The 16,172-nt window shown below is 36.2% G+C and overlaps 1 protein-coding gene across 1 annotated transcript in view; it reads right to left on the bottom strand.

Annotated features, from left to right (window-relative positions):
• Positions 1–2,683: 2,683 nt before the first annotated feature.
• Positions 2,684–16,172, bottom strand: part of LOC113232402 (attractin) — a 49,439-nt gene continuing 35,950 nt past the window's right edge. The window contains exons 20-25 of the mRNA XM_026467107.1: positions 14,156–14,319; positions 12,936–13,085; positions 9,930–10,155; positions 5,007–5,217; positions 3,831–3,936; positions 2,684–2,898 (exon numbers count right to left, since the gene is read on the bottom strand). Coding sequence (XP_026322892.1) covers positions 2,690–2,898; positions 3,831–3,936; positions 5,007–5,217; positions 9,930–10,155; positions 12,936–13,085; positions 14,156–14,319 — 1,066 coding nt within the window. The 3' untranslated portion in view covers positions 2,684–2,689. The remainder of the gene's footprint in view (positions 2,899–3,830; positions 3,937–5,006; positions 5,218–9,929; positions 10,156–12,935; positions 13,086–14,155; positions 14,320–16,172) is intronic.

Here is a 16,172-nt window from a genome sequence, read left to right as displayed (position 1 = left end):
TTTTTTAGACATTATTATTGTTTTCTTTTTGTTAGCTATATTGTTTGATAGAGAACCAATAGCTATATATAGTCACCTGCGACATCTGGTAAGGGTATTACGAAGCCTCTCGAGAAAGTACACTTTTCATTGTACAGTCAACGCTATACATTGCAATGTATTCAACGATGTCTGTCACTATTTCATGTCATTTACTATTTCAATTTAAATAAGGTATAAATTATAATGCTCCTGAGACCGACCTCGACAGGTTTGAGCTGGCTCTTAGATTAATGAAAGTGAGTTGTTAAGCAACTTGTTGCGCAGTAAATGTAGTTTAATAAAATAATAAGAGGCTTCATATTATTTTTTGTAATAAATAAGGCTTAAAGAACAATGGCGAAATTATTGTTAAAAGAATTCTTTAGCGTCTTCAAACGCCATCATTACAAGTTTGAATAAAATAAATTCCTTAGATTTTTCAAATTATACTAAATGCCCGTGTAAGTCTGGAAATAAAATCATATTTAAATGAAACTCTAATGACTAATTAGTATGTAACCGGATTGATATATCTACAATTGTCAGTTTCTTAGTTTACCGGCAAAAAGAGATTTTCAATACCTTGATTGATCCACATTAAGTTATTTCGCGTAATATTATTGTTCGGCCGATTTGTAATAACTTCATTAGAAACAAAAAATAAAATAGATATTCCTTCTTCAAATATACCACGCGAGAAAGTGGTAAACCGAAAAAAAAGTTCCCGTTGTCAGGGATAGATGGCACGTTTCACAAAAAAAAATAGTGCCTGTATTTGTGTGTGTATTAGCTCTGATTTTTTGTAAATGTTATATTTTATTCAATTATGTAAAATATAACCTCCAAAACTTCATACTAGAATATCTTTAATTCCAAATTTCTCAGAATAGTAAAGGCAAAACAAAATTTTGTTCAGGAATTTAAACTCTACATTTTCACAAATTTTTCAAAAACAGACGCATACAAATTATGTAAAAAAAAAGATTATATGCGAGTTCGCCATTGTTCTTTGCGTACTGTGATTTTGGTATAACAAATCCGAAATTGTATTTCTTATTTTGGGAAAGCGGTTAAAATTAAGTCAATTGCATTTTTGTCAATCGATTTTCGCGCAAACAATAATAATAGTGGAGTATCATCAGATACATAAGTATAATTGGATAATAGATTTTTAGACAGATTAGGCTTGTTATTTACTTGAACGGAGATAAATAGAGAAGTGACGTGTATTAGAAATTAACAGCAAGCAAATAATATATATATAATACTTATTTGCTATTTCTAATCAACACATATTATTATTTCATTAATGATATTTAGTGACGGGATGAACAAGTTGTGGTAGCAAGCAACATCCCTATCTGTGATAGTTGCAGTGCAAATCAGACAACTTTATGTCTCAGAGTGACAAGCGCAGTGGAGGTGCTTTTCTGATCTTTACTTATATAAAGCTCTGAGTGGCACTGCAACTGCTATGGACAGGCGTGTCGATTACCACAAGGCGCACGATTTGTACATCGCGCCACTTGGTATCGTAAAAAAATTATATGTTAAGCCACCAATATGGTAATTTCCCGAGACACAAGTTACATCTCCATCTATCTCCGTTTCAGTTTCTAAACTGCCATTACTCGTTACCATTAAAGTCAACATATTCAAAGTACGTCGTGGAGTAAAAAATCCGTATATAACGTTACATGAGTATTATATCAAACAATATCTTGAGCAATCTCTACAAATATATATACAGCTTACCGTTGCTTTATATACATTGGTGTTTTTGTTTCTGAAACAAGTATAATAATTTGTTAAAGGGATAGTAGCCTTATTATATAGTTATTGTTTTCATTTTTATCATTTTTACCGCCGACTTCAAACTCAGGAGGAGGTTCGTATTTCGCAGTCGAAAAAATATAGTTATTTTTTGTGTATGTTACGATTACTTGGACATTTGTGATCCAATTTCGATGAACATTTGTTTTGTTGGAAAGGTTACCTACCATGGCAGCGGTGCCATTCAAATTTGAAGAAAATATTCCACCTCTAATGGCAAGTTAGAGGATGAAGCCGGTTCCTTGAGTTTCACCCCCTTTCCGTTAACCGATTTCAATAAAACTTGGCAATGTGATTCCACAAACTTTCGAGGTTGTTCTTTTATAAAAATATCCATTATCATAATCATAGGTCAAGTGGTAGTAATTTCCTGGACGAACTATTTCGCAAGGAGTTGCACTGCCACTATATGGATTAAATTTTTGTTTGCACACATATTCATAGCCTCGCACTAGAGAAACCCTGTATCATGGGTGCCATTCAATTAATCAACCCAATTTTAAATCTGGAAAATGAGAAATCTAAAATTAGATAATACACAACCCAATTAGATTATAGATTATTGTGAATGAATTTAAACAGTTAACAGTAGAAAAAGTCTACGTGTGTGGCACTGGTGACACAGGGTTTCCCTAGTGCGGGGCTATGAGTGTGTGCATTATTTTGAAAAAGAAAAATGTAACCATTTTTTGAACTATACCCAACTTATTACAATTTGGCCCAGAATGCCCCATACCTTTAGGAAAGTTAATTGTCCTGGTCCTGCCGGGAATCGAACCCGGGACCTCCTCATCCGTCGAGCCACTGAAGTCGTCCTCTATATAGTCACCTGCAGTCAGTGATGCCGAGGCCGCTTGGTGGGCGGGTTGTGGTGCTGCGGCGGCGCGTGGTGGCCCAGCGTGACGAGCGCCGAGGCCACGGCCAGCCCGCCCAGTGGCGGCGCCCGCCCCGTGCCTCCCGTGGGCAGGCGCACCAGCAGCGACAGCACGGCCGCGCGCCCGCCGCGGCACGGCTCCAGCGCCACTGGCGCCGGCACGCCCGTGCCTACCATGACAGGTATTCGATTACATCACCTGTTAAGACCCCCTTACCCCCGTATGCATGCGATTCCTTGTTTCGATCGATCGTTGATACGATTCTACGAGATTCTAACTGGATGACGAAAAACTTTCATAGATTTCTCATAGATGGTGCTACGGCTAAAAAGTCGTTGAAAACCAAACAGAAAGATCCGACAACAAGCATATAGAAAAATTCGTGAGTTCCGCTGGTTCGTTCCGTGTCTTAGTTGGTAGCGTCTGTCACGATTTGCTAGAAGACGTCGGTTCGAATCGAAGGATTTTTTTCTAAGATCTTTGTATTTGTAATTATAACAGACTAGTGGGGTAATTTCACAAAAAAATATTGAATATCAATAAAAAATTTAATACAAAGAATTGTTATGTAAATTTACTTTCAAGAAAACATTTTAAGTTGATACTTCTTGAAAGCATGTAAATTTAGTTAGTCTACACTGTAGGGCTAGCACGACAGGTCGTGCTATGGAGGTCTCGCAAGGAGGTCTCGAGCAAGTCGCGCCCTGTCGTGCTAGTTTTGATAAATGTATTAGGTATACTATAGTTTTGTGATTGTGAAGTATGACCTCGCACATCAAACTGCTCGCTCAGTTTGTCGAATAATTGCACTATGTTTTCTTATACGCCTTCTATATGAAATAAATAATTATTTATTGTCGGAGAAAAATAAATGGAAAAGGTGTTCTTAATGATGGATACTACCATCTTCTACCTTAATGACATAAATTTTACCCATGAAACACACTCTTTTAGCCATATCGCTCAAAATCGTCTGTCATATAGAGTAGCCTAAACTTAACTTCTATTACAGAATCCGAAGCCAGCGATTTCCTTTGCGTCAAAAAAGTCTTTAAAATGTGTTCAATTCAGTATTATCAATGGACAAATGACAGCACTCACCCCCCACTCCCTTCTCGAGCTCGACACACACTTGGCTGAACGGCCGTGATGCCATTTGCTCCATCTCTACGAATAACCGCTGTCTTCTTCTGTACATGTCATATTTCTGAAATATATACATTTATTTTAATTTATACTTGCATTTAATGTGGATCCAATCTCCATCTAAATTTTTATATCGGTTTTAATAATCCATCTAAATCTAAATTTGTTAATTTGGAATCCAACTAAATTTTTATATCGGTTTTAATATATTGCATAATTGTAACAATTGTATATGTAGAAATATAATTAGTAAAGTCATTATCATTGTAGTGCCCTTACAGGGTTCGTGTGCTGGTATACTATTATTCCTCCTCTGTTAATCCACATGAATAATGCATAAATGAATTATCAATTGGAAGACGCACATACTCACTTCTTAAAGAAGACTAGAGCCCTACTAAATAATTTTGCAAAACAAGGCGAAACTACAGGCACATGAGACTTGTCATCTTTATGGATCAGGATGACAGACGCAGTGGCAGTGCATTCCAGGTCTTTGCCATTTAAAACTCTGAGTGGCACTGCAACTGTTATGGACAGGCGTGTAACTTGCCATCAGGATAGGTCCCGTCGCTTGATATAAAAAAAAACAATTATAAATAAAAGAACTGAAATATCATTTTGCAAGCAGCAGAGCTCCTTCAGGGAAGTTCTGCCACCTTACCTATTTCTGCCGCCAAGCAGTAATGTTAAAATTACTGCGTTTCGGTTTTGAAGGGTAAGGTGCTGGTGAAATAACAGGTACATGGGGCTTGTCAAGTTATGTCTCAGGGCGACAGGGTGGCAGGATGTTCGTCGCGTAACTTGATATTATTTTAAAGTCTGTTTTCATAGGTGAGATTACTGCTACCATTAATAATGCAGATTCTCTTGAGAATAATGAGAAAAAAACTCTAAATATGTGAATATATATTTACATTTAAATAATGTTTTCCTTTTCATTCAGTCACCCTATTACGACTGTAGACTTACTATGTATTCAAATTTGTGAAGATGATGAATATTTGAAAGGTTATTTCATAGCTAAACAGATTACAATTGTAACGCAGATTTTGAGAATAATGAGTAAAAAACGAGCAACCCGAGCAAACGAGCACTTTTTCTTTTCATTCGTACCAAGCAGTTACTGACCTGTTTAATTTTCCACAATGCAGCAGCTACCAATAATAGCAACAGAAAACAGCTCGAGAACGTAATGAAGAATTGTTGTAAATTCAATTTCGGGTACTGCGAGAACGAAATCTGTATCCATAGTGGCGGTTTGAAGTCGTAAACGTAGACGAAGAACGTGGTCAGCGTTACGTTGTCTTCGACGCCGAACGAGTGCTCCGATTTCGCGAACCTGTGGTTAAAAGATGGAGGTTTTTCGTTTGGCAGGTATTTGAAGCTTTTATTGCAGGTAGACATGCAGGTAGGGATGTTCGCGGAGGCGCGTACTGATAACTTCAGTACGATAATACGCAAGAGAACTGCCTCCCTGATGCGGCGTATGTGTGACAGTTCCAACAGCCTCATACGGTTGGTCTGGGAGTATCAAATCTGTTTTACATTTAAGCACTGGAACTGCACACGCATGGGTTCCAGAGGCTTGGTGTATAAACTAATGTAATTTTTCTGACAACCTATTTTGCTAACATAGGCTGTAAGTTTTCTGTAACTAACATAATATGGACAAAGTTTGAAATATTTTTTTTTTGTTTGATTTGAAAACCATTTTTTGAAACAATTAATTATACAATGTGTATTTATTGAATATCATGTTTTTGTTAAATTATTATTGATGCACTCCGACGACCTCAGTGGTCGAGTGGCTTGCATGCCGGTTTTCATGGTGTCGTCATCTCTGAGGTCCGGGGTTCGATCCCCGGTCAGTTCAATGTAGACTCTAGCCAAATTCGATATCAAATGTTTAATAACAAAATGTTGCCTGGCAACCAATGATGGCAAAGGAAAAGAAGATTTATTTTAGGTTGGTTTTAAGGTTTGCTCTCTGGCCTCTTCCCTTAATTGGAATTTAAATAGGTAAGTAGGTAATTGGGTTATGTAGAAATAATACTTACCTAGCCAATCAATATAAAGTTAAAAAATACCTATTGGTACGTATGATTTAGGAATAAAAATAAGTTTTTGCATCATATTACTATTTACTGCTAGATGGTAGGTAATGGTAGATGAAAAGAAACAAAATTGTAAGATGTTATTTGATATTAATTTACCACATATTAAATCATCCAGCATCTATTTCCGATTCTGAACTTGAATTACCACCAGAACTCGAATGTTTGCAATCTCTCCATTCAAATCAAAAAGTCACATATTTACAAATAATTAATGACTGGTAATTTTTAGGTGATTTGAAACTTCTGTTGAATAATGTTCATTATAAAAATGGCTTCAAGATTTTGTATTATCCATAATCTAGTTTAATTTTGTAGGAAAATATTGAAATTATGGTAACTGTGAAAGAGTCTGAGATGAAAGCCCTAAAAATCATGTTATGTTTGTTGACATTTTTTCTACATCGAATTTGGCTAGAGTATATATAGGATACTAAATTGTGTCGAGTCTGGGTGTTTGTGGTACCGGCCTTGTTTCCGATTTCACAAGTGCTTTAGTTACTTACTTGTGATCAGAACAACGAATGTCGTGTTGTCTAATGATACAAAGATCGAAGACAATTCCTTGGATCTTACTGGACTCGAATCAAGGCAACAGACACTGGTTCGATTCCAGACAAATCGAAGGAATTTTTCAAAGTGCTCCATCTTATGTTTCAAACTGTAAGTGCATTGGTCAGTGACGATAACACATATAAGAATCTGTTAGAATATGCAAGTAACTAAAGTCTGTTTCAATCCATTTTGAACAAAAGTAAACAAAACTGTTTGGTTGAAATTCTAAAGCAATCACTTAATAAACCCAATAAATAACACTCTCACGTATATTTCGAAGATTTCGACTTGATATGTCATCACTTTTTCCAACAATATTCATTTGAATAGCATCGTAAAATCGTATTTCAAAAATAGTAGTTCAAAAGTGAGGTCATGGCATGTAATCTTCAAATAAAAAATCTGAACTTCAAGTCTATGATTTTATCTGTGGTTCACATATCATAAGTGACAGTTCCCTCTTCTCCCCCTTTCCGCTGGTCCCCCGTTATGGCAGTTGGTGGACGCCATACTTGTTTTTTGCAAACCAACGACACTACGCGCCCGCCATTACAGTTTTGAAGTTGATCGAGTAAAGTTTTGCGTTGATTCATTTCCGTAACTTGTCCTCTCAATCTTAAAGCTGTAATAATCCTTTGCACCATGTACAACAAGTGCTGTGTTGTGAATTGTGCTAGTACACGGAAGGACGTCAGTTTTCATATGTTTTCAAAAAGTCAGATAGGACTCCAAAACTGGTTACAGAGTTTAAACTGTGAAAAATTGCGAAGCTTGAGTTTCCAAGAACTTCGCAAACACTTAGTGTGTGCTAAACATTTTGAGAAAAGGTTTTTCGCATCGACACGCGATAGAGTCCGTCTTTGTCCCGACGCCTATCCATCATTGTTTTCTGATAGCGAGATATCCAGTGGTATTCCTCAATTTTGTGCGTTGACGGTCCATACAAGAGGTAAATATATAAAATAATCTTTGTAATCATTTATAATGATAATATGTGAGGAACGAATATATCGCGACCTCGATGGCCTAACGGTTTACATTGTGGGCGCTGGATGAAAGATCCCGGGTTCGATTCCCGGTAAAATCAATTTGGGATATGAACTTTTTTAAATTGGTTCTGCTTTGGGTGTTCTGTTAAGTGCCTCAGGTTTTCGTTGCTCTGGCTTGTAGTACAGACAGCTCCCTAGTTCGAGACTAGGCAATTGGTGTGGTTGTCAAAAAAACCACACAGGTATATTTATACTAATGCTGCTACTGTTGAAGATACATGAAAACATAGTTGTGATTATGTTTTATTTCAGAGGATGTTAAACCTGACCATAGTTATGGTAGTAAACGTAAACATATTGATCAAACTTATTGTTTACCATGTGACCCAGAGAAACAATCTAAAATTGGCTCCGGTGAGTGGTACATTTATTAATATTAAAGCAAGCTGGCAGTCCTGCTGGCTTATTTGTCAAATCAGAGATGATAAAGCATCACCTACACTGATTTAGTTGTTCTCAATTAAAAAGCCCATTTGCAGACAAATAAGATGACATTTTATAAATATAATATGGTGTTTTATGTAAATATCCAATAATATAAATATATCTTGCAAAAAGTAACCCACTACACCTCACCATACCATGCAAATGATATATATCTTTTACAATATGATTGCTGCTTAATACTGTGATGTGAATTTAATTTCCTTTTTTACTTGAGTTTTTCATGTGTAACTGTAACCCCGCAAGTTGTAAACCACAAGTGGCATTCAAAGGGTAACTTATTATTTATAGAAAATTATTTGTATTCGAAACTATTATATTTTAAAACTATGTCATCCATTTTAATTGAATACCTGTTTAAATTCCAGAAACAGCTGTAATTTTAACTTATGCTGAAGACTCAAACAAGCCTTCTACATTGAGATGTCTTGATGGAAATGAAGTTGTAACAAGGAAACCAATAAATAGTAAGTGAAAATTATGTGTGATTGTTTGATTAATATACTGGAATACTTTCTGAGCCAAGAAACATATATTTATTACTAACTAGTGTTTGAACAAATAGATTTATTGTTTTTTTTTGTTTACAGATTAAGTTGTGCATTGCACTCCTAAAATAAAGAGAAGACATCGAGTTGTCTCCTTGAGGAAAAAGTTGTCACCACACTGTGCATAACTTTACAAAGGATATACGAAATCACGACGACAACTCAATTTCCATGTCCGAGCTACATGTTATTAATAAGATTTTAAAAGGCACAGTTTGTTAGGTTACAAAACAAATTATGAGCTTTTAGTAAATATAAAACTAAGTTAAAAAATAAGAAAATTAATTAATAATAAGAAACATATTGTCTTTTTTGTAGCAAACTTCCTTTGACGCCACATTTATTTTTACACATTTTTTAATATAGATTAACCCCCAGGCCAAAACTCAGTTGATGGCCAAAACGCAAGTATCCATTGTCAAAAGTATTGCGTATTTATAAAAACAAAAAAAACTGTCATGTATGATATGTGAGGCCAAATTGTGTCGATTTTTGCTCTATGGGAGTGCCCTATCTGATGCGTTAGCATCTAATAGTCTGTGAGTGAGGTGCATCTATACATCTATGACTTGTCTATGGTTGCACAGTGCTGTACGAAAAAAAAACACTCGGTTCATTCAATTAAAGTTTCTGTAAACGAATAATAAATCGAATATTTCAATCGCAATCGAACGAGTATCTAAGTGTAAGGATTTGAAGGATTTAAAATTAAGATTTCGCAAAATTTTAAATATTCTTATACAGGTTATGTAAGGAAAACCGCTAGTATGACTCCATTGAACAAAAAGATTCATTCAATTAATTGAACGATTTGTAGTTGGCATTACAATTGGCCATTACTAAACCGTTAACTTGTTTGTTTACGTTTTGTTCAAAATGGATTGACGAAGTATATTATATCTAAATCACGGTTATTAATATAGACCGAACACATAGAAAAACTTTTTAGGCCCGATGGGATATGAACCCACAACCATACTGCACCGTAGTATTGCTCTTGCTAACTGAGCTACGTGTCAAGTTGTCGAGTTGTCAAAATGTTCCTATGTGTTTTTGTTAAAGATCCTTGCAACTGGATCTTTCGGCGTTTTGAGCCACTAGTGATATACAGTGAGAGATTTTGGAACTTTCTTCACTGCATCCAGCACTGTTAGAGGTGCTTAATCTGACAAATTTAGCCGGATTTACATTTGTCTAACGTGTCATGTCGTGACGCGTCAAAACGGTGTCGGTTTCTTACATTCAATATGGTTAGATTTATATCAGTGTGTCGCATGAATGGAACTGGCATATATATTGTACAAATGTTCCTAAATAAATAGAGATTTAAAAAACTCTTACTTGTATCGAAAATTAGTGCAATTCACATCGCTGAACAGAGTCCGTTCAGTCGGATCTCCTTTCGTTCGCACGGTGAGGTTCATCCGCGCGTGAGACGAGCACGTGATGCTGAAGTCCGCGTCTACGTCCGGCTTCACGGGCGCGTTGCGGAAATTGATTGCGGATAAGTGTCGGTCTTCTTTTTTTGACAGGTTAAACGTGAATTGGTAGTCTACTGCTAGGTCATCTGAGGAAGGTAAAAGGTATATTAACATAACGACTGGTGACATGTAGTCTATTGGACTTTAAAAAAATCTTTGTATATACACACATCAAAAATTTAAACGTGGCCGGACGGTTATCATGCTGGACTGCCACGAAGAAGTCCCGGATTCGATTCCCGGGTCGGGAGAAATATTTGCATGGCCTACATTTATTTTTATCGTGAGTTTGGGTGTAATTTGTATTTGTCTAAGGGTCGTATTCCAGAACTCTGGGTCAATGCTCAAGTCAGAACTTGAGTATGATTCCAAGCACTGGAAATACGACCCTAATGGCAAGAACTTGAGTATGATTTCTAGTGCTTTAAATCATACTCAAGTCCTGACTTGAGCATTGAGTAGAGTTCTGGAATACGACCCTAAATGTGTGTCCATGGCACCCGCGGTACAAACAAATATACGCGATTTAAATCCGGAAAAATAGTTTCATTTCCTATAATAATTGTAGATATTTAATGCTTCGTTTAGCACTACACCTGTTACGGATAGGCGTGTCGCTTACCACCACGCCTACGACTTTATTCATTACGTCACTTCGTACTATAAAAACAAAACCGACCACAAAAGTGTGCTTACCGCCTTTTTTAATGGATTTACATCTATTTGTCAAGTTTTATTGGCATCGGTTAACGAAAAGTGCGTGAAACCAGATTCATCCCCTAGCTTGCCACCCTTAGAGGAACATTTTCTTCAAATTTATATGGGATCAATACTGAGGTACCCTCTTTCCAATAAAAAAAAAAGAATCATCAAAATCGGTCCACAAATACGTAAATGGGTAATCGCGCAACACACACACACACACACACACACAAAAATACAGTCGAATTGAGAACCTCCTCCTTTTTCTGAAGTCTGTAAACAATAAATCAAGGGGAAGGTTATACTGAAAAGGGGGTCGTGGTCCACAGATATTTCGATTAGGTTGAAATATTAAACTAAACTCTGAGATGAAAACAAAGTCCAAAAATGTAAACAAAGGTGATGCCATTACAAAAAAATATTTTACAAATAGTGGAACAGTGAAAAAGGCTAAAAGTTAATGCAAGATGATTTATACTGTTTTCAAATTGTGTGCATGTACAAACAAAAAATTATCAAATATCATATTATAAATAAATAAAAATATATATTATAAATATCATATCATAATATCATATTTATTATTTAGACACCATATTTAATAAGATAATCTCAAAAAACTATTTCCTATGGAAAGATTTTTTTATCCCTATGGCAAAGTTTCGGGGATAAACAACCTTAGGTTGTTATAATTATTAACACTCAGAAAAAATTCCTTCGATCCGGCCGGATTCGAACCGATGTCTTCTAGCATACCGTGCCAGACGCTATACCAACTAAGCCACGGAACGAACCAGCGGACCTCACAAATTTTTTTACGTGCTTGGGTCGTGTCTTTGTATTTGGTTTTTCAACGACTTTTTAGTCGTAGCGCCATCTATTAGAAATCTATGACAGATTTATCACCCAGTTAGTACCTTTATAGCTGCCAGTCCTGGCGAGAGATGTCGCTATTCGCTGTATTTAAAATTTTTATTGAATTGATATTCAATTATTTTTTGTGAAATTACACCACTAGTTTGTTATAATTATCAATACAAAGGGGTAATTTCACAAAAAATAATTGAATATCAATACAATAAAAATTTAAAACCTTTGGTTGTCCTATTTCGATTTTTTATTTTTATTTGTTATATGTTAACGAGTTATTAAGCACGAGTGTTTATTGCTATAATACTAATTAATGCTTTTTTATTAACAATAATACAATTAAAATAAGAAACTGGTTCTTCACTATATAGTGTTAATTAGAATGAATGAAAAAATGAAGTCAGTTTTTGATTTTGCTCATTCTTCTCAGGGGAATCTGCCTTACGAATGAGCGGTAGAGTTTAACCATTGTGACGATTTCAAGTGTAATAATGCTTACCTATGAAATAAAGATTATTTTGAATTTTGAATTTGAATCGATAGGGATGAATAATGAGTCGGATTGCATCCAGCAGTGCAGTCACCGATTTTCTTCGTTAGGTTTCTGGCGACTGTCGTTATGGAATTAACTTCCTTGTTGCGTATGCGTCATGTTGTTGGGTCCTTGTGTTTAATTTTCGTTTGTTGTTATTTTTTTGTTAAGTTTTGGTTTTACTCTCTTGTTATGTACGTGTGAACATAACCACAATGGAGGCAGAAAAACGACCACGCCCTGCAATGTCCGTAACCGAGACATACATACATACATTTCAAACCTGGCAACTAAATGAATATTGGTCTTTGTGCGAGTGTGTCAATAAAACCGCTGAGATTTTGGGGATATCTCATATCGGAAAGAACCGTTCAAAGAACAGTTTGCTTGAGTAAAAACAAAAGACAATATTTGACATGTTAGCCACTGACATCGAAAACAAAACATGTTCCCGGTATAAAGAATATTCTAAAATGTTTCTTTTCCGTAATTTTATATGGGCCGTGACCCTTCTCAATTCTTCGTAATTTTTGAATTGAAAATATTTTATGACACAATGATTCTAAAAAGTTTTGTAAAATGTTCAACCCAAAAGGGTATTTTTCCATTGATACTAGTCAGAATAGTGTAACCTCTTAATAAACGAATATGGAAAAAAAGGTTTATTATGATCTACGATGAGATGTCACTTGACAGTGACAGTTGTTTGTTTACATTTTTGGACTTCGACTCCATCTCAAGTTTAAGGCAATAGTGACTCACAATAGCAAGCGCCTTTGTTGTACACATCGGCGTGGTAATGATTTGTGTTATCACACTTGTCACATCGGTCCCCAGCGAGGCCCTTGGTGCTGCAAAAGCACCTGCCCGTGTCCGGAGCACACGCCACTGCTTGTGAATTGCATTCGCATGCTGGAATATACAAAGCGTTATTTTATTCTTTCTTTATCATTGGAAGATAATAGTAGTTTATGTGACTGTTACATAGTGAAAGGCAATTAAAATACGAGTGTGTAAATGCCTAATTATTTACAGTTACATACACTGCTTTATCTACACACATATTATAAGCTTTTTATGATGTCAGGAACCGCACGTTACTGTATTTTCTCATGCATGTTACATAACCGTAGTTTTTTTTATTATTATTAAGTTTGGCTTGGATACAAGTCCATTGAGCCATATATTAGTTTTTACTTATCTAGTGTTTTATTCACTATATAGTTAAAATAAGAATAATCTTTGTAATAGCTGTACTTGTAACTTCAAAAGCCCGCCATTTTTTTCGTAGTTTTTATTTAATTCATTCATCATCACATCGTTCGATATCAAGTGACGTGTAAAATTTCTCAAAATTGTTCGCTATTGGCATTTCATTTGGAATAAAACTTCATCTCGACTGATATTAGAATTGAGGTCGAATCAAATTGTTTTGTTTTTCAAAGATGTTCGAAATTAGAATGTTATAATAAAATTGAATTCGATGTTATTATTACGCAATAATAACATTTTCACAGATAAGAAATTTGTTATAACAAATCATAGAGGGTTTATGATACGTGTGTAGATAAAACATTAAAAGAAAATTGAATTAGAAATTTTCGATGAAGGAAAACATTGAGAGGAAACCAGTGTGAAGCTCCCAGTACGCATTGGGCCCGCGCGGGAACTGGGAACTACAGCCCAAGCTCTGTCATTGTGAGAGTAGGTCTGTCCCCAGCAGTGGGACTATGCAGATTAATTTTTAAAATACTAACACCTTGTAGGACTAAATTACTAACATCATAAACAACAACTTTTGTTCCATGACTTTTGACCAAACATGACAAATTTACCAAACGCGCACGCGCACGCACGCAAGCTTGTGCGAGCGTGTGCGTGTAGGCTAACTATTATTATTATTAATCTTAGACATTATTTGTTATTTTGATGCCACCAGCTGAAAAGTGGTGGGGCCTTTACGTCGCAGCCCTTATACTCACGTGTACAAACGCCCCCGTTGAGCGGGTTGCCCCAGTGGCCGGGCGCGCAGGCCTCGCAGTGGTCGCCCACGGTGCGGCCCGCGCACGGCTGCATGCAGCGCGCCTGCGCGTCGCAGTACGAGTGCCCGTTGCACTGGCATGCGGGGCACTTCGTGAAGTGCCATCTGGATGGTATAGTAGATGACGGTTCTCAATCTCAATACGAACGTCGGTGACAGGCCATACTAGATCGAAATAGCAGTTCACTATCCAAGTAAATACTAATAAAAAAAAAATTTGAAGAGTATTTGCGTGTGTATATTTATTTCGACTCAAAAAGGTTGTTTTCTAATTAACCAATCAATTTTTACCCACAATACAACATCCTACACTCTGAGATGGAATTAAAGTCCAAAAATGGATAATCACAAAAAAAAATATTTTAAGCATCATGGAAACGTGAAAAGGTCTAAAAAAATAATACAAGATGTTTTATATTGTTCTTAAATTGATATGGATATAACTGATCAAGTTGTTGGGTTGCATCCCGAACTATAATCATCGATATCAAAATCAAAATAATATATATAGAGCTTATGCTCCTAATATTAGGGGTTAAAGTATGAAATTGCCGTTTTATTTTCAATAGGTTCTTTGAATTTTCATAGAATCTTCATGGTTTGAGGTTTTCGAATGAAACTTTTTTCAAATGGTTTCTGTGATTTTTTTTTTTTTAATTTGAAACATTTGAATATCGACTTTCAATTGTTTTTGTTATTCAATTTAGACAAGAAAGATGGATACTGCGAAAATTCGAGTGATTTTTGAATACGAGTTCCGACGCGGAACTAACGCGGCAGAAACAGCCCGCAATATCAATGCTGCGTTTGGAGAGGGGTATACTAATGAACGCACCGTGCGATTTTGGTTTAAATGCTTTCGTGATGGAAATTTCGACTTAAAGAACGAGTCACGAGGAAGACCGCCCACATAGGTGAATAACGATGAATTAAGAGAGATAGTGGAAGCCGATCCTAGTCAAACTACCCAGGAATTAGCGGCATGGTTTAACGTTACCTTACCCACAATATTGACTCACTTGCGTCAAATCAATAAAATAAAAAAATACGAAAAATGGGTGCCTCATGATTTGACTGATCTGCAGAAAGAAACGCGTGTTGAAACTTGTGTTGCCTTGTTGAACCGGTACAGAAATGAAGGAATATTGGATCGAATTGTAACATGTGATGAAAAGTGGATTCTTTATGATAACCGGAAAAGAAAAATGCAATGGCTGACCCCAGGTCAAATGCCACAACAGTGTCCTAAAGCAAAACTTACCAATAAAAAGGTAATGGTAACTGTTTGGTGGTCTCAGCATGGTGTTATTCACTATAGTTTTCTCCGATCTGGTCAAGCAATAACGGCAGATGTCTATTGTGCCGAACTCCGAACCATGTTGACAAAACTAGCAGTAAAACAGCCCCGACTCATGAATCGATCTTCACCATTATTGCTCCACGACAACGCGAGACCTCACACAGCACGAGAAACCATTTTGACCCTTCAGGAACTGCAGTTAGAAACCATTCGTCATCCTCCGTATTCACCAGACCTTGCTCCAACGGACTACCATTTTTTTCGTGATTTGGACAATTATCTACGTGACAAGAAGTTTTCTTCCCAGGAGGCAGTACAAAATGCTTTCACACAGTTTGTGCAGTCTAGATCGTCGGAGTTCTATCGCAAAGGCATTAATAACCTTCCCATTAGATGGCAGCAATGTATAGATAATAATGGCAACTATTTTGATTAAATAAATTTGTTAAAAATTTAAAAAATAAACAATTTAGATTTTCAGTACAAATCGGCAATTTCATACTTTAACCCCTATTATTAAAAAGATTATTTTCCGCTGAGCCTGGAATAATCTTCTAGTGGCCGTGGCCCTGGTTTTCTCATAAATTCTCAATTGAAAATATTTTTGTTTGATGTTATCGAATACCTTTAACGTAAGCGTTTGGCGACACGCGCCGCC

The sequence above is a fragment of the Hyposmocoma kahamanoa genome, unplaced genomic scaffold (assembly GCF_003589595.1).
Source record: "Hyposmocoma kahamanoa isolate Upper Pololo Valley unplaced genomic scaffold, ASM358959v1 76, whole genome shotgun sequence".
Lineage (NCBI taxonomy): Eukaryota > Metazoa > Arthropoda > Insecta > Lepidoptera > Cosmopterigidae > Hyposmocoma > Hyposmocoma kahamanoa.
This window is presented reverse-complemented; position numbering and strand designations above follow the sequence as displayed.